At 55.2% G+C, this 18,413-nt stretch overlaps 1 protein-coding gene across 2 annotated transcripts in view; it reads left to right on the top strand.

Annotated features, from left to right (window-relative positions):
• Positions 1-18,413, top strand: part of AKT2 (AKT serine/threonine kinase 2) — a 42,758-nt gene that overhangs the window by 6,904 nt on the left and 17,441 nt on the right. Inside the window, exons 2-5 of one of the 2 annotated variants that reach the window (XM_069078847.1) lie at positions 10,244-10,370; positions 12,355-12,483; positions 13,525-13,636; positions 18,209-18,362. In XM_069078847.1, coding sequence (XP_068934948.1) covers positions 10,325-10,370; positions 12,355-12,483; positions 13,525-13,636; positions 18,209-18,362 — 441 coding nt within the window. In that variant the 5' untranslated portion in view covers positions 10,244-10,324. Of the gene's footprint in view, positions 1-10,240; positions 10,371-12,354; positions 12,484-13,524; positions 13,637-18,208; positions 18,363-18,413 lie in introns of both variants that reach the window. The other variant, XM_069078848.1, reaches the window with a different exon arrangement.

Here is an 18,413-nt window from a genome sequence, read left to right as displayed (position 1 = left end):
CAGCATACGGTGGCATTTACAGCCAGGGCCTCTTTCATGACTCCCAGATCCAGCCCTCTGTGCCCCTTCAGTGCTGCCACCATCTCCCGCCAGAGGCTCTTCCCGAGCCTTTGCTTAGTAGTGAGTGTGGCAGCATGGGGGGCCAGGGGGTAAGGAGAGGACCAGCCCAGCGAATGGGCAGTGTAGCTTCTAGGAATCTGCAAGCACTAAGCATCTAGAATAAATGTCGTCGGGCCCTCGGGCTGCAGGTAGAAAAGTGAGACGCAGACATTGTGTCCACAGAGCACAGGTGAGACACCAGATCTGTACACAGTGACCAGAGCAGGGCTGGGAGAGTCCCTAGTGATCGGTGGAGCCTGAAGGACAACTGACAGGAGGAGGGGGCCGTCGGGAGAAATAAGAGACTCGGCAAGCAGGGGCCTCAGCCTGATCAGAGACGCGGAAGCAGGAAGTAGAGGAAGTCGTGTCTGCGGAGCAGCATGGAGGCCATCCGGGAAAGGAGGGGAATGACTGGGGACCCAAAACAGGGTTTAGTTTGCCAATCCCGTTTGGAGTTCAGTTCAGCAAGCTTCATCTGGTGCCAGGCACTCTGCAGGGCCCTGGGAATACAAGGACATATGAGAGGCCCTGCCCACCCAGCCACACATTCAGCTGGTGGAGGCAGGGGGAACAAAGAATCTTACTTTTAGATCTGGAATGGACCACAGAGGTCATCCATGTACACTGCCAAGGCTGTGCCAAAGACCATCGGGTACCTAGTTGTGCTCGGTGTCCTGGTTGAGGCAGCATGCTGGCTGCCAAGAGCCAGGAGACAGTCTTGCTAATAGCAAGAGAGGGAGGAGAATTAAGACACATGTGCAAGTAACAGTAATGAAAGGGGAGTTGCAATGCATGCTTCAGGAGACAGTGTATCTTTAGGCAGTGCGCCTTCGGCAAAGAAGAGCTGGTTCAGCTCCTAAATTTTTCAGCCTTATACCCATTGTTTCTCCCATTTGTGCACTCTGTTCCAGCCATTTGGGCTTTGTGCTGGCTTTTCCTGCAGCTTCCTGTCTCCCTTGTGCACATGTATGTGTGTGTGTCTGTTTGTGTGGTCCTCAGCCAGCTGATGGGCGCTGAGACCTCCTTGGAGCCTGTCTCCCCGCAGGCATGCTCATCTTAGTCCCTCCGGGCCAGGATGGGCCCATCCTACTGCTGCTCTTCCCTCCTCCTCCCTGTGCAGCCTGTGGTGTGGGGGACATTGCCCTGGGGGCAGGAGTCTCACAAGTGGCCCTTTTGGGCCCCTGGCATCCTCTTGCCCATAGCACTCCCATCTCCGGGCCTTTGTAATGGCTGTCCCCCCACCTGGAGTGCTCTCCCTCCTGGCAGCAGCTTCTTTAAATTCTTCTTTTCCTTCAAAGCTCAGTTGAAATGCCACCTTGGCCATGGAGGACTTTGCGACTCTCCTCAGATGATTTCGCCTTTTTTATGTCTTCTCATGAAGGTGTGTGTTGTCTGCCTAATCCTGCGAGGAGGGGTTGTTCCATTCTTTGTGCCCAGCACATAGTAGGTGCTTGTGAAGTATTGGTGACAGAGCCCCAGCATTTAATACACAGTGGGTGCCTTGTTAGTGATAGAGCCCCAGTGCTCAGCAGGATAATAATGGGAGAGTCCCTTCACTCCTTGGGACCTCAGGTTCTACAGATGTAAAATGGGGCTGTTGGTGGGGTTTGGAGGCTTGGTTGGCACCTGCTCTCATTTCTCTGGCTCTGTTGATGCTGCTTCTTGAGGGCAGGACCCGCTTCTAAGTAAGAGATGCTTGTGGCTGGAGTGAGCTGGACCAGAGAGATCCTGGGGGCCTTCTAGGCCAGCCTCTTCTTTGGTAGGTGGGAAGAAGTGGGCTTTAACCAGGCACCAGGCCCTGATTGGGTGCTCATATTCGACTAGGGGGCCATTGTGAGGCATTGGCATAGAGGAAGGACGTAAGCAAAGGTGGAGAGGGGGAAGGGCAGCAAAAAGGACAGAGGGAACAAGAAGCACCCTCTTCAGAGGCCCTCAGAGCCAGGCCCTTCCTGAGGGACGTGACTTGTCCAGGTTCATGCATGTTGTCCTTCTCAGAGATAGTACTCTAATTTGGGTCCATGACTCCAGAGCCAGGCCCTTCCCAGCATACCCTGCTGTCTCCCAAAACTCAGCATCTGCTTAGGGACACTGTGCATGGTTCAACTGTACTGGACTAGTGGGAGAATAAGACTAGAAGAAAGGGAAATTGAAGCTAGACTCTGCAGGGTCATGATTTCTGGCTTAAGCAATTTAGCCGCTTTTGAAGACTTCTGAGGGATGTGAGGAGAGCCGTCTTTGAAATAGTCTGAGATTGAGGGCCACAGAGATGGGAGCCCGGGGAGCAGAGAGCCTGGGCAGGAGGCAAGAACAGTGGATGGGGTGCTGCTCTGAAGATCTCATGTGTGCACCCGGACCTTTGGGCTAGAGCTTTTTCATTGGCTACTTTGTTGGAGGTGCAGATGGAGGAGGGCCTGTTCCGTGTACCCAGATGCCCCTCCACCCATAGCCAGGTTGAACAGATTCTTTGGCAGCTGGTAAATACCCCAATCCCTGTGGGAAGTTGCCTTCTGGCTGTGAAGGCCTTTCTTGAACTGTCAGACCTTGGGAGCCTCAGCATTGGCAGGGGGAAGGCATAGGATGGGGGGGGGGGGGGGGGGGGGTCTCTGAAAGGAGCAGCAGGGACTAGGTGTCATTTCCTACCAGCCCCACTTTTCCTAATAGAGTCATCTTGTACCCGGCTCTCCAGCTGTACCAGGAAGATAATGTTCTCTTTGGTCCCCAGGTGGCCCCCTTCCCCTAACTGTGGCCCCCCAAAGGCCGAGGACGCTGTGGTCCTCGTGGTGATGCGACTGGGCCGACGGCAGGATGTGGTCAGCTCAGTAACTCCTTGGCTCAGCTGTCAACAAGCTGGTTTCTCACCTCCCTGTGGAAGGAACCTGCCTGTAGTAAGCTGGAGGCCCAGGCTTGTTGGGGGGTCCATCTCCACTCCTTGGCAGGGCCATGCCAGCATTCTTCTTAGCTCTAGCTGGACTGACCGGAGCAAACTCCCAGCAGTTGGGGCAGATGAACCAGTGCTTCCTGCATTCCTTGGGCTCTGGGAGTGCTTCCTGCAGGTCTGGCCCCTACTAGGACCATCCAGAGGGCACATGAGGCCAGGTGTGGGGAATGGCCCACTTGTAGTTGAGCTGACTGTTGGAGTCAGGGGCTACAAGGTGGGTTTGAATCCCGGATCTCTGGGACCTTGGGCTTCAGGGTCTGGGTCTCAGGCCTTTGTCAGGATGGCCTTGTCAGACTTGAGCCCTTAACTGAAGACCCACTGACCTTGTTAGCCACTTCCAGGAGAGGCTGGAGTGTGGAACAAGAGTCAGACTGGGGTTCAGCCTCCCACCCCTGCTGCTGGCTGACTATGTGACCTTGAGCAGGTCATTTCCCATTCTTGGCCTTCACTTACCCACTCAGTAGAAGGAGGGTGTAGAACTGCTGCCTCCTGAGGACTCCCCCCAGTTTAAAGGAAGGACTTCATAAGACACACACTGGTGAGCTCCCTGGGGGTTACACATTGCTTTTCTTATGACCCTAGGAGGGAGCAAGCTCATTTGTTCTTCTCCCCTTCATACAGTTGGGTAAACCAAGGCCCTGAGCAGTTCAGTGATTTCACCAGAGTATTTAAACAGATACTACAGAACAGCAGGGTTAAGATTTGAACTCAGGCCCCTCTGGACTTGGAGCCTAGCATCCTTCCTCTTCCCCTGACCTGGCCCAAGTTACTGAACATTATTGACATTTCCTGTAACCTAGAGCACTGACTTTGGAGTTGAAGGACCTGGACAGAGCCCTGGGCATGCCATTTAAATGGACCTTCAGTTTTCTTGTCTGTAAGATGGGAATCATGGTCCTTGTCCTAACCTCCCTGGATGGGGCTGATGACCAGGAATGACAGGTGGTCATTCCTCTGACCACCCTCTCCCATGTAGTTAGGGGCTTCCCACCAAACATCTCCTTGTGCCTGAGGGCCCTTCTTGTGTGCCACACCCTGTGCTCAGTGCTGGGGTTTCAAAAAGAGGAGCTTACAGTCTAATCAGAATTTAAAGCCAGACTATAGATAGCCTGCCCAGCTGAAATATCTGACCAGCCTTGATTGGCAGAGGGCCTGGCCCCTCCCCCGCAACCTCCTCTGTAGTTCTATCAGCTAAGTCTTTCTTTGCTAATGGCTTGGGGGGAGAGTTAGTTTAAACCTTTCTTCCCAATTCACCTCTCCACAAGAACATGGCAGTTTGTTGGGGGATTTTTGAAGACTTCATCCCAAACCCTGGAGCCTAGAAAGTCTCTTCATCTATAATACAAGTAAACACTCATTTTGGAACTATGACTAATTAAAGGATTGAGCACGTTGAGCAGCCGGGGCTCTTGGGTGTTAGGTCGCTGCTCCCTTTGGGGGGTGATCTGCTGTCGCCCTGTCATCTCCATCCCCTCCCATGTCCTTGGCTTCGTACCAGCATGCTGTTGTCCTTTCGTTGGCCTCCCAACCTTTTCCATGGCCATGGCTGGTGCTGGGAGTCCTGGTGGCCTTGGGAGGAGCTGGGATCCCACTCGGCCCTTCTGTAATGTTTGGCCTCTGTCCAGAGAAGGCCCAAGACCTGGGCACAGCCTCAGGCTTTCCTGGCGCTCCCAGGCAGAGGGGGGCCTGAGGAGACCCTTTCCTGCCTTTTCAGGCCCTAGGCCTGTTGTTAGGGAGATGTTAGAGGTAGGGAAGCCGAGGCATTCTCCTTGGAGTGCTCTCCTTCATCCTGTGTGTTCTTACCCCTCTGCCTCCTGTATCTACCCTGGAGAGTGTAAGCTCTTTGAGGGTAGGGACTTTTGGCTTTGTATCCCTGGCATTTGAGACTGAGCCTGGCACATAGTAGGTGCTTAATAAATGCTTGGAGTATCCAGACAACACAGTGGATAAAGCGCCAGGCCTGGAATCAGGAAGACTCTTCCTGAGTTCAAATCCAACCTCAGACACTTCCTAGTTGTGTGACCCTGGGCAAATCACTTCACCTTGTTTGCCTCAGTTTTCTCATCTGGAAAATGAACTGGAGAAGGAAATGGCAAACCACCCCAGAAACCTGACTAAGAGAATCCCAAATGGGGTCACAGAGAGTAAGACACAACTCATCCACAATAAATGCTTAGTTGAATTGGTTTGTATATAAAAGTCAAGGCTTATTCATGCCAGGACCTCTCATTAGGCCTGGAGGGGAAATATCTTTGGGTGCCCTTGTCTGAGAGAGGATCCTGGACTTCGGGGGCTCCCCTGTTGGCTTAGCACATAGTAGGCATTCAGAAAACAGTTAGTGATTAAGTTTATAAACTTAAAGTTAGGTTCCCACCCTGTGAGACCGATGAGCTGGTGCAGAGGGCAGGGCTGTCGTCTCAAGGCCCTTGGTAGGCAGGCATTGGCAACACAGGCCTAGCCTTGCTTAGTAAAAACTGGCCTGTGGCAGAAACCAGAAGGTCTTTGGGGGCGCCGTGTGCTCAGGGGCCCTGGTCAGGCCTTCTGGGCTTGGGCTCGGTGTAGGGTCACATCTGTCCTTGACGTTGGAAGTAATAATGTGTTAAGTGGTGGCATGTTATGAGGAGGCTTTCTTGGCCTGCTCCTGCTTCAGGTGGGACCTTGAAGAGCAGGGGCCAACCTCCTTCCCCTTGCTCAGCTCATTTCTGCTTTAGGCCAAGGGTGTTCATTTAAGAGAGGGATGACAGAGGTTGGGGCTCAGGCTGAGTGGCATTCTTCAGCTGGACAGGAGGGAAGCCTTTCTAACAACCAAAACTGCTCCACCATGGCCTGTGTTGCTCAGAGAAGTAGTGAGTCTCCCATCACTAGAGGCACCTAGACAGAGACTGAGCTGACCAAGCCCTGAGCACGGAAGCATTTTTGTCTGGAGCTCAGAGGCTGGTCTAGACTGTGGGGAAGGGCCTCAGGCATCCTGGGGTCATGGAGCCTCATTAAGTACCTACTCTGAGCCAGGTCCTGGAGACACAGTGGTGGGAAACTGAGGTCAGAGAGCTATGTCCTTCCTGGAGCCCCTAGTCACACTCCATTCTATGGCACCTGAGACCCAGACAGCTGAAGTGGTTGCATCCAGCCTAAGGACACAAATCTAGGTTCTCTGAGCCTGTATCCAGATCCTCCAGCTTTCACTTGGAGCAGATGGAATGTCAGCCTCATGAAGCCAGGGATGCTTTGCATTTTGTCTTGTGGTCCCTAGCACTGGGACAGGGCCAGGACCTCATAGCATCCTTTGTGAGGCTGGTTCATGGTTCCTCCACCATGGAAGGTCTCCTTGCTAGTGTCTGCAGCAGATGACAGCCAGCTTGCATCTGGCAGAGCCTCTCGGCTTCATTTGCTCTGTGTGTTGCTTTTTTTTCCCTCTGGTCCTATTTATTTGCTTTTCCAGTAACTGCCTGACCCCAGACAAAAGACAAGAGTAGGCCTTTTCCAGGAAATTAGCTCAGTGTTCTCGGGTGGCCTGTTTCACACTCAGCAGAAGCCCGGCTGGGGCTTGACTCGGGCGGTGGGGCACAGGTGAGCCTCAGGAACACCAAGTGCTTGGGGAGAGGGCCTGGGATGCCAGCAGCACATACTTCTTGGCCCCCAGTGGCTTCATTTCAGGTGGATGATCTGGGTTAGGGCTAATTGGCATGTCATCTGTCCTGCACCTTCTCATCTGGGAACTTTTTCTCCATCCCCATGGCACCTCTGAAGGATATGGGCTGGGGAGGGATGGAGAGAGGAGGAAAGCAGATGAGGCCTTGAGGGTGCAGCTCCAGCCAGGCTTGGTCGGTGCTGACTGCACTGCTGGTTGTCTGATTTGGGGCTTGGGGTGGGGCTCTGTTCTTCGTAAGTATGATGGAGAAAACAGTCTAGTGTGCACTGGGGGTCTGGGGCCGGGGGTCATCAGCCAGTCACCTACAGGAAGTAAGTGCTTCCATGTGTTCCATGCTGCACATGGAGTCTCTGCAAGGCCAGAAGCTTGTATTCCATCGCAGGAGATGTGGGCACATGTGGGTATAACCAAGAGAATCCCAAGGTGGTGGTGGTGGGGGGGTGCGCCATCACAGCTAGCTAACTCAAGACAACTTCTTGGTGGTGATAGCATGTCACAGGAGCCCCTTTTCCTGTTGAGCTTTAGGATTCACCAAATATATCACCGTCATCCTCATTTGGGCAGAATTTGAACTCAGATCTCTCCAACCCCAAGTCCAGCACTCTGACCAATAGCACACTCCTCCCAAGGGAGCTAATGCATTGGCGATGCTCCATGTCTGGGGACACATCTCTGAATCCAGGTTATTGTTCTTCAGGGGTGAGAGTACAGGGCTGAGGTTCTGCCAGCATCGAACCATTAGCCTCCCACTGTCCCGTGGGCACAGGCTACACCTGCCATCTCACCAGGCCCTTGCTTGTGGGAGAAGGTAGATGACACTGACTTTCTGGGCAAGGAGAGTCCTGTGGCTACTAGCAGTCTCCATTCCTTCCTCACCACCCTGGAGAGAGGAGAGCTTTCCAACCAGAAGCTTCAGCCCAGCTGCCTCCTGGCTTCCAGCAGAGGCCATGCTTCTCCAGCTCAGGTGCTGCCCAGGAGCCCCTGCAGCCCCCTTACCACTTTTGTCCCCACTCCCCACCAGCTGTCACCTTTGCTCAGAGCAGGTTTTCCTGACCCGTAGCATGCTGGAAAGCAGCCAGAGCCCTTGTAGGGAGAGGATGCCCCCTCCTCCCAGCGGAGGTCCCATGTTAGGTCCTGGGCAGGGAGTTCAGAGCGTGCATTGCTTACTGTATTTAGTGTCTGTTACCGTCTCTTCTGGATCACAGAATGTCAGACATGAGAGGCCCTCCAGGCCATCCCCCTTAATCTGCTTGGGAAGGAAACTGAGGCCCAGAGAGGGGAAGTGTTCTTTCCACTGTGCCCCAGGGCCCTCTGCGTAGGATGACAGGCAGATCCTTCTAAAGGCTGAGCCTGTTGGAGTTTGGGGAATGACTGCCAGGCAGGGGGGTTCAGGTTTCAGAATTTCTCAACTGGGCTGGTATCCAGGAGGAGTGTGTGTTTCGTTTCTGAACTGGAAAGAGCAGATCCACCTACCCGGAGTGCCCTGCCAGGCTAGGGTGGCAGAAACTCTGGGGCTGGAGGACAAACAACCAGAGGAGTTTCTCTTAGGATTATGGGGGGACAGCTGTCTGAACCGTCCTGGGGGTGGGGAGAGGTCTTGAGGCCTGGGAGCCCCCAAATATGGCTGGAATAAGGACGTCCTGTCCTCTTCCTAACCCTGACCCTGATGGGCCCCTGGCCAGAGGCATCTGGGTGGGCCATTGGGCAGCATGCCACTGCAGGACTCCTGCCATTTCAGGAGGTCCTCAGGGCAGGAGGATGGAGGTGCCCAGCCCTGACGGGTGCCTCCCTGCACCCCTCACCCTGGAGTTGCTAAATGAACAGGAGAAATATGATGCCCAGAAGGTTTCCAGTCTCTGAGGCTGATCACTGCCCTTCACGGGCCCTCCCTTGGCTCCTAACTGGCGGGCCTGACAGGCTGTCCTCAGGCGAACTGGGAAAATGCCCTTTCCTTGGCTGGATAATGTAGTGGCTTGTGATAACTCCATTGCTTCCTGCTTCCTAAGCCCTAGAAAAGGGAGAGAGAGAGAGAGAGAGAGAGAGAGAGAGTGCGTGAGTGTGTGTGTGTGTGTGTGTGTGTGTGTGTGTGTGTGTGAGATCCAGTTGAGGGTGGGGGAAGAAGCTGAGGTGAGGGGACCCCCTGGTGGAGCCCATTCTGAGCTCATGACCATGGGAGAGATAGAAGGTGGGAGGCATTTCTCCTCCACTCCAGGAATTAGAGAAGAGGCTATTGGCGTCAGCGGGCCTGTGCATTTGTCAGCTGCTCTCTGAGGAGGGGTGGGAGAGGGAAGGGACCTTGGCTTCTATCTTGAGCTCCTGGCGTGGGTCCCTGGGTCCTGGCCTCCCAGGGGTCCAGGGTACAGCCTCTCCCAGAACAGCTCTGGGCAGGTGTGGGGAAGGCAGCTGTCCCTGACTTGCTTTCTCCCTCCCATCCCTGCAACCCCTCTGGAGGCCTGCTAGCTGCATACACAGAAACTGTTGAAGGCCAGTCATCTATGCAGTTACCCTGGCACCTCCCAACATGGTCAGGGGGAGGGGGATATGCTGCTGGAGCCCTGGGTGCCTGTGAACCCCCAGCCCAGGCCCAGAGCAGAGGGCAGGGAGGGTGTTGGACACCCCACAGCCAAAGCCTCTGTGCTCCGGGGATGGATGAGGCCTTGGTGGGGATAGCTGAGGGGGTCCCTCACACCCCAGCCTCTTAGAGGCCCTCTTCAGAGAGGTCCTGCCTGTGTTGGGGCTGCCTGGGGCTGTCTGATTCACCCACTTAGCTCAGCCTATTGGCATGTGAGTGACGCGGGAGTCGAGGCCCTGTTGGGGGCCGGCCTTGTGCTGGCCACCTTGAGATCCTTCTTTTAGAGAATCCGAGGACTGTGTCTCTTGCTGGCCCCATCCCCTTGTCAGACCAGGAGTTCCCCCAGGACGTGGGCTATTGGTTGTCTTCCCATTCAGGCTGATCTGGCCTCCTCACCTTCCTGAGCACTCCGTGAAGAATTGTTCTCATCCTGTCCAGAGTGCTAAGGGGCATTCCCCTCTCAGGGGGGCTCAGCTGTGTGCTCTGAGACACCTGCATTTGCCCCTGTACTCTCACTGCTGAGGAATCAGCCTCCCGGGGAAGTGACTTAGCTTGGCTTCAGGGATGAGAGCTTACCATCATCGGCACTGAATTACATGGGGGGGCCCTAAATTTTCTTCCAGGGACCTCCAGGCAGCCCTGATTTCCCTCTATCCCAAGGACGTGGGGGAAATGTTTGAATCTTGGACCTAATCCAAATTAGCTTTGTGTTATGGGGGGTGAGGAGGGTGCATGTGTTTGTGTTTGTAGTATAGGGGTGGGAGGGTGTGGTTGTGTATATATGTGGGTGTGGGTGTGGTATATGTATGAGTATAGTATGGTGTAGTGTCATGTGTGTGTGGTGAGGTGTGTGCGTACGTGTGCATGCGTGTGTGGTGAGGTGTGTGTGCATGTGTAAATGACAGAGTGAGCTGGGTGGTCAGAGGGAGGCTTCTGTGGGAACAGCTGTGCCTCGGGTAGGAATGTGCCCCTTTCTCCCCAGCAGATCGTGCTCCATCCGTGGCTCCCCAGGCGCACTCTCGCCTGACTCGTCCCTGGCGAGGCAGTGGCAAGGCTGGGCGCCACCATGAACGAGGTGTCTGTCGTCAAAGAAGGCTGGCTCCACAAGAGAGGTGAGGAGGGGCTTGGGCTGTGTCCCCAGGGGGTCTGGCTGGGATCGCCCCCCAACACAGGGGCCAGACTGAGCTCCAGACCCAGAGGCAGGCCTGGGTTCAGATCCTATCTCCAATCCCGGCTGTATGACCCTGGACAAGTTACTGAATCCTGCTGAACTTGTTTCCTCATCTGGAAAATGAGATGTGGGACTCAGTGATCTTTGAGGGGTTCCCTCCTGCCCTAGCTCTGATTGCTCAGTCCCTCTGTGTGGTCCCACGGACAGAGCTCACAACTGGATAGCATTGGAAGGCTAGCCAAGTGCTTGGTGACTGTAATGTCCCTTGTTCCTCCTGGCACCCCCAAGGACTTGGAGGGGCCAGCTGGGGTGACAGGGCTAGGTCACCTTCCTGAACCCCAGTTTCCTCGTCTATAAAACGGAAATGCTGTTTGTTGTGGCTCTGTCCCAGGACCATTGTGGACAGAGGCCTATGCAAACGTTAGGGCACCAGAGAAACGTTGTTGGGAGGTGGTTCTGGGTGGTGCCATTAGCCCCCTCATGCTGCTGGCTGGACACAGCTGGCATTGGCTTCCCTGGGCCCCATGCAGAGCCCTGCTGCAGGTCTAGGAGCCCTCAGAAGCTGTGGCTGCCCTTGGCAGGGAGGAGGAGGAGGGCAGGTGGTGGCAGTAGCAGGACCAGCATCTTCTGTCAGAGCCACATGGCCTCTCCTTGGGTGGGGAGCCATTGGGGAATGAGCTGGCCAGCTGGGCCACAGCAGTGGTGTTGGGGGGCCAGGCCTTGGGAAGGCCTTCCTGGAGGAGCTGCTACTTAGGCATTTCATCCTGAGTCCTTAGTGAAAAAGACTAGTGGGTCTGTTCTCCTGGGCTCTGAGAGGGCCAGTGAGAGCCCCAGGCTAAGCAAGGTGATGAGTGATCCCTGGAGATAAGGGCTGTGCTTAGAACAATCAAGAGGGCCTCAGTCCTCAGGGGTCACCTCTTCTCTGGAGCCTCCATGCCTGCTTCTTTGGCCCTGGCTTTGGCTTTCCCTCTCCCTAGGGGTCCTGCTTCTCACAGATGCTGCCTTCTCTAGGCACCAGAAAGCAGCTGGTGTGGGGGTGCCAGTGATTGAGTGCCATCTGGACACAGCTCCCGGGGCCTGGGCCAGCTTCTCTCCCCCCTTTCCTCCAAGGCCCTCCAGATCCCTCCAGCATTTCAGCTCCCACTTTACCTCCTAGGTTTTCTCATAGAAAAAAGCCTGTCCCTCCAAGCCCAGGCTGGAATCATTGTCTCACAGCAGATTTCTTTGGGGTGAAAGGGACTCTGCCCGGGCCCAGAACATATCTCTAGCTTATGAGAGCAATAGCCATGGACCAAGAACAGGAGAGGGGGTGGGGTGAGAAGAGGGGCCAAGCAGTAGGCCCCGGGTTAAGGCCGTAGGCCATGAAGCAACCCCAGTCAGTTATGGGGTTGCTGCCCCGGGGGTATTGCAGCTAGGGAGAAGCCCGTCATACTGTGACCTCTGCCATACTTGGGTCTTGCCCAGTGCCTTGCCCTGCGTCAGCCAGAGGCCCCTTCCCTACCTCTCTTCCCAGACCTGCCACTGCCTTAAGGTTTCTCTCCTAGAAGCCGGCATGTTCTCTCGCCCTCCCTCCTCCCCCTCCTCCTTTTGCTCTCTCCTTCTCCCCCCTTGATTCTCCCTCTTCCCCTGCCCATCTCCTCTCCTTTCTATCCCGCCCCTTCCCCCAGTCTCCCTCCCAGTCTCTGTTGTTGCTGGCTCTCTGATGAGTCACTCCCCAAGCATCTACAGCCTGGAATGTAACTGAGTTCTAGAGGGAGAAAGGATCTGCCTGTCTCTCTCATGGCCTGCCCCCAGTATACCCACCCCCATGGCTGGGGGGATGTTCCCGGGGCCCTGGGCCTGCCCTGCCTCAGTGGCCCTCTCCTGGGATTAGCTTGGGGACATAGGGATCTGCTTTGCTCTGACCTCTCCTCTCTTCTTTTCAGGTGAATATATCAAGACCTGGAGACCTCGTTACTTCCTGTTAAAAAGTGATGGTTCATTCATCGGGTACAAAGAGAGGCCAGAGGTCCCTGACCAGAGTTTGCCCCCTTTAAATAACTTTTCCGTAGCAGGTTTGTGGAATAAAGTTTTGAGGGGAGTTGGATTGAGATACCACCTTGCTTGATCATTGGGCCTCTGGAGAGCATAGATTCCTTTGTCCAGGCCTGGGGCCGGCCCCAGGGCAGGCCTCGGGCCCCATCTACCCTTGGATAGGGGGCATCACCATCCCTCAGGTTGTCAGTACTGGAGCTCAGGTTTATTTCACTCTTCTTGGTCTACCATGTGCTTTCCCCACAATGACACTGGCAGCCACACCGACCCTGAGGGACAGGGCTGTGGCCCAGCCCAGAGCTATGCTGGTGTGCCATGAGGCCTGGCCAGACAGAGCACAGGCCCAGCATGGGCTAGCCTGAGGCCAGTGGACTCTTTGGGAGGTAGTGGGTGGGATGGTACTTGACTCGCTTACAGAGGATGACTTGGGGGGATTCCCTGAGCTAGTGGCACTGGTCCTCAGTAAAACGAGGCTCTCGAAGGCCCCTTCCAGTACAAAGTTCAGTTTATCTGTGAGAAGAGCAGGTAAGACCCTAAGGAGTCTACTGCTGAGCTAATGCAGAGGGTGAACTCTAGGCCTCTTGCAGGGCTCCCCGGGAGGCTGACGGCAGAGCTGCACTTGGAGCCCAGGGCTCCTGGCACCCTCAACTGCCTCTCCTCGGGGGCTCCCTCTGTCCCTGTTTTCTGCAGTCAGGCCTCAGGCCACTTCCATTCTCCTGAGCCTGGCAGCTGACTCCGAACTGCATGTGGGAGGCCAAAGCCATGCTTAGAGAAAGCCCCGTGGAGGCCACCTGGCCGCCTCAGTAGGGGCTGGCTAGCTCCCATTGGGAATAGAGCCTCATCGAAGTTTGGGTGCTGAGCAGCAGTGAGATGGGGCCCATGAATGGCCACTGTGCTTCCCGTCTGGGGGAAGTGGGGAGAGCTCTGCAGAAAGTCAGTCTGCAGTCATTTCAAGAGGGAGGTGGGAAGGGAATTGGGGAGGGCCAGGAAATCAGTCTCTGGGGGAAAGGGGTGCCCTGGCCTGGGCTCTGATGGCCCCGCCCTCCTCCCTTCCCCTCTAGAATGCCAGCTAATGAAAACAGAGCGACCTCGGCCCAACACCTTCGTCATCCGATGCTTGCAGTGGACAACGGTCATTGAAAGGACATTTCACGTGGACTCTCCAGATGAGAGGTTGGTCTTCCCTGGGAGAGGGGGCCCAGGCCTTAAAGCGCAGGTCTCAGCCAGCCCCTGGTCCTGGCTGTTTCTCGCCTACTTGGCCCGCTCATAATTTTTCCTGGCACCATCACTGTCTCTGTTGACTCATTGCAGTGGGACAGCAACTCAAAGATAAGGCCTTTTAAATTGGAAATGTCAACTGTTACTTTTCTTTGTCCACTTTGGGAAAACTGAGCCAGAGAGATGGCAGAGTGGGAGACAGGCCTTGGAGGTACTCTCCAGTGGATCCAGGGTCGGCCCCCTGTTCCCCAGAATGGCCTGGGGCCTCAGAACATGAGGGAGAGCTCCAAACAACACCCACGAATGCCATCCTTTCCTCTGAAGCCCTTTAGAGAGCTCAGAGCCCTCTTGGCTAACGCGGACACTGAGCCTCAGGGAAGGGATGTAGCTTGTCCAGGGTCATACAGCCAGGTTTTCCTGACTCCACATCTAGCATTCCTTTTCCTGGGCTACCCTGCTTCTCACAGTGGGTGTTTTCCTGATGCCCTCTCCCTCCCAGGGGGCTTCTTGACCAGTTGCTGCTGGAGGCAGTGGGAGAGCTTGGCTCCTTTTTTCAGAGCAGGAAATGAGGTTGGGCTTCCAGATGGGGCCAGATGGAGGAAGGCTGGGGTTAGAGTCAGAGGCAGCCCTCTGCTTCTCACCTTCGGCATGGCTTTGGCCAGATGGCTTTACTTCCCAGGCCCTGTGTCCCCTGCCAGGAAGCACGGGGCTGGAGGGAAGCTCAGGCCCTTCCAGCTCTGATCAGCTACATCAGCTACAGGCATTCGTGGGTGTTGTTCGGAGCTCTTCCCCACGTTCCGAGTCTAGTACCTGATGGGTGTGTGGCATTGGGAGCATGGTGGACACGTGGCTATCACATTCCAGTGTGGTCCGTGGCAGGGTTGCTGGACTGGGGGCATTGAATCCCGGATCTCCTCCTCTTTAAGAAGTACCTTTGTGACCCTGGGCAAGTGACTTCATCTCTCTGGGCCTCACTTCATCAGGGTAAAGCGAGTGATCTCTCACAACTGGAAGGAGAGACTTTCTCAGATGCATTGAAGAGAATCAGGCAGGGCGTGTTGGAGATGGAGACTCCTGAGGTTTCAGGGTGTCCTGGCTTGATCTCACCATTGCGTAAGGGAGCTTTGGGGTGTCTGAGGCCCACTCATGGCCTTGTGACCATGGTGCCACTTGCTCGGGGGTCCCCTCAGCATCTCCTTTCATCTGCACCCCTCCTGCCCTTTCCAGCCTCCACCCACTTCTCCTGTTGCTCCAGCCTGACCAGGGCACTCCTTGAGAAACTTCTGGGCTAAAATAAAAGCTCCTTTTTCTGGCATTGACAGCCATCCGTGCTGTGGCTCCCATCTGTCTGTGCAGACTTAGCTCGTGCCGCTCCCTCTCACACCTTCCTGTTCCGACTCAGCTTTTTTCCATACCTGACTTTCAGTCTCCACAGAGATTGTCTAGGCACAGTGCTGTGGAAACATTAGAACTTATTGTTACTGTCATGATTGCCATTTCCTTCCTCCATACCTTTGTACAGGCTGGCCAGCCTCCATGCCTACAGAGTTCTCTCAGCATCCTGAGCTCCTGCAAGGCTTAGCTCAAGCAGCACCTTTGAGATGGGAACCAGGCCCTGTCCCCCAGCTTGGGGTTCCTTTGTCTTCTCAGGGCACGTGCTGATTTCCTGAGCCCCCCAAGAGTGTCAGCTCCCAGAAGACAGGGGCCGTTTCATATTGTCATCACCCAGTATAGTGCCTGGCCCATGTTAACAAGGGGTTGGTCTTTGTTGAACTAGACAGAGGCTGGATAATAGGATCAGATTGAGAGCCAGGAGGGACGTTAGAGGCCATTGATTAAAACCCCCTCATCTTACAGAGGAGGAAACTGAGGCCCACTCCCTGAGGTGAAGTAAGCCAGGAAGTGGGAGAGGCAGGATTGGAACCCAGATCTTCAGTTTCTTGGTTGAAAGCATTGTTCCAGGCTGCAGCCAGACACTGAACTTCTCTTGGTCCCCTGTGGCATGGTGACCACATGTCTATCTTTTGCCACTTTCTCTGCCCTGTTTTCTTGGTCCTATCAAAGCCATGGAGCTTTTCCACCCTGTGAACTCTCTGCCCCTGATCTAGTTGGAACTGGGCCTCCAATGCAGTGCCTCTGACCTGTGTCCTCCCTTTCATGGGACACATGTCCCTCTGCAGGGTCTCACGTGGGCATTTATGGAGCTCTGGTTGGGGGAAGTGCCCTTAAAAGCTTCTGCCCTTGCCTAAAGGCTGGATGGGGGCGCTTGGCCTCCTGGCAAACTGGCGGTGAACTCCTGCGGAAGCCCAGGCTTTCAGGATAGAAAGGAATGAATGAGATCATCTTGTGCACATCCCTGGTCCAGGACAGGACCACACTTATGGCCCTGCCTCCAGGCACTGCTGACTCTCCCACAAGCTAGAGAGGCCTTCCCCCATGTTGGCTTCCTCATCTGAAGCCAGGACACTCTCAGGGCCAGGAATGGCATCCCACTACACAGGGGATGCCCAAACTTCCTTTTCTCTCTTGGGAATGTCTACATTCGCTATAGCCCCGAGTGGAGTGGAGTGGGCATTCTTCATCCAGAATGTATGTGGCTAGTTGAGATGAGAAGTCAGCAGAACCAGATGCCATTGGAGGCTTCTCCACGCATGGACTGTTGCTGGACCTGGAATGAGCCCCTGGAGCAGAGGGAGGTTGGGCTAGAAGCGGGAGGGAATGAGGCAACATGCTGGTTGTGAGGATTGGGCAGGGTGGCCAAAGGGCTCAGGGAAAATCTTTGACCTTGACCAGTGGAGTGGAAGGCAAAGGGAAGGGGAAGAGTGTGGGTGGGGAGAGTGTTCCTCCCCCTCTAAGGCCCCCCCAGACTGTTGGGGACTGCTTCCCCGGAGGGCATAAATCCCAGGATTGCTATGACATTTGAGCTCCAGGTCACTGCCCCCAGAGTATTTGCGAAATTCATTCAGCCTGCTGGTCAGAGTGCCCATAATCTGCTCCTTGCTCCACTGTGGCCTGGGGCCCTCCTCGAGACCAATGGTGCCCATGGGTTCAGTCCATTTTAAGTCAGCGAGCATTCACAGGGGCTGCAGGATTAGCAAGTTCCACGTGTCCCTGGTGCCCAGAATGTGACTACAGAATAAACAGGATCCTGCAGTCCCTAAACCTGCCATCCCATTTCAGTGGGCCTTTGTCCAGTACCTGCTCTGCATCTGATGAATGCAGAGACTTGAGGAACACAGTAGCAGTTAGCCCAAGCTGTGGAGATTGGGGTTCCCTGGAAGGAAGGACTCCCTGCCCTCCCAGCAGAGGCATCGATGCCCCTGGAGCACGAAGGGCCTCAGAAGTCTAGACCCCAGTCATAGGACACTTGCATTCTTTCCTAGGGAGGTTACACGGCCATGCATCCCAGGAGCCTTTAAGGAAAGGGCAGCCGTCCTGCGGACGTGCCTGGGGCAGGGGGCATAAAGTCAGGTCCAGCTCTAAAAAGCCATGGCTCTTTCAGTACTTCTTTTGGCATCAAGGGAAGTACTTAAGATGCCCACTTGGGTGGGCACTCTCCCTGGCAGCATGGGCTATGCCCCACCATGGCTCAGGAGGCGGTCTGCACACAGTGTGGTGGCCCCCACATTATTGTCTCTCAGCTAATCTCCAGGCAGTGACCTTGGATGATAAACTCTTGGCCTGTGGCGAGGCCCATCCCTGTCAGAGCTGCCTTTCTCAGGGTGCTGGGGTGTTCTAAGAATGAGGGGCACCTCTGTACCACAGCGACTTTAGTGAAAGAGCAACAGGGACGGCCACTGTAAGTCTCCTGGCAACCTGACCCCAAAAGCTGCACATGGAGGATGAAATAAGGCTGCTCAGATGGTTAATCTCTTATTTTATGCTGAGAACCACCGCGTAGGCAAGTGGGCCAGCTCTGCTAAGGTGTCTTGCTAGGGGAAGGCTGGGGTAGAAGTTGTAAACACAGTTTGAATGAATCCTGTGACATGCCCACCCCTGAACGCATTGCCATCTTCCTTTGGGTACTTGGGAATGGCTCAGATGGAGGTGGGGCCCACCGTCCTTTGCCCCTGTCAGAACCTTTCTAGGTTTAGGTTCCATCTGAGCGTTGTTGACAGACTGCAGCCTGTCTAGAGGAGGGCACATTACAGGTGATTTCAGGAGGGAGGAAATACTAGCCATTTGGGGACCCGGCAAAGCCCTCATGTTGGGGCAGCAGCTAAGCCATGAGAGAAGCAAGAGACTCCATGGTGGAGGAGAGGCAGAGAGCTTTGCAGGTCTGGGGGACAGCCAGTACAAGGCCGTGGAGGTGGGAGATGGGAATGTTGCATATGGCGTCATTGGCAGGCCAGTCTGAGTAGCACGAAGGGGACATAACATGGAGGCTGGAAGGGCCCCCCTCAGGCCCCGGGAGGACCTCGCTGGGAGTGTCTGGGATTGCAGGAGCTCTTTGGGGGGCTCTTGTCTCGGCTCAGGGCCACACTTTGCTGGCTGACAGCCTGGCCGTGGTCTGTGTCTGTCACTTAGGGAGGAGTGGATGCGGGCCATCCAGATGGTGGCCAACAGTCTGAAGAATCAGGAGCCTGTGGGAGACCTGATGGACTGCAAGTGTGGCTCCCCCAGTGACTCCTCAGTGGCTGAGGATATGGAAGTAGCCGTCAGCAAAACGCGGACGAAGGCGGTGAGCGCTTGGGCTGGGGACTCCTGCAGTGATGGTGGGGGCCCTTGTAGA

Source organism: Petaurus breviceps, unplaced genomic scaffold (assembly GCF_028583685.1).
Source record: "Petaurus breviceps papuanus isolate PSGF00001 unplaced genomic scaffold, PetGlider_PUasm1.0 91041, whole genome shotgun sequence".
Lineage (NCBI taxonomy): Eukaryota > Metazoa > Chordata > Mammalia > Diprotodontia > Petauridae > Petaurus > Petaurus breviceps.
Note: the sequence above shows the minus strand (reverse complement) of the source record. Positions and strands in the feature narration are given on the sequence as shown.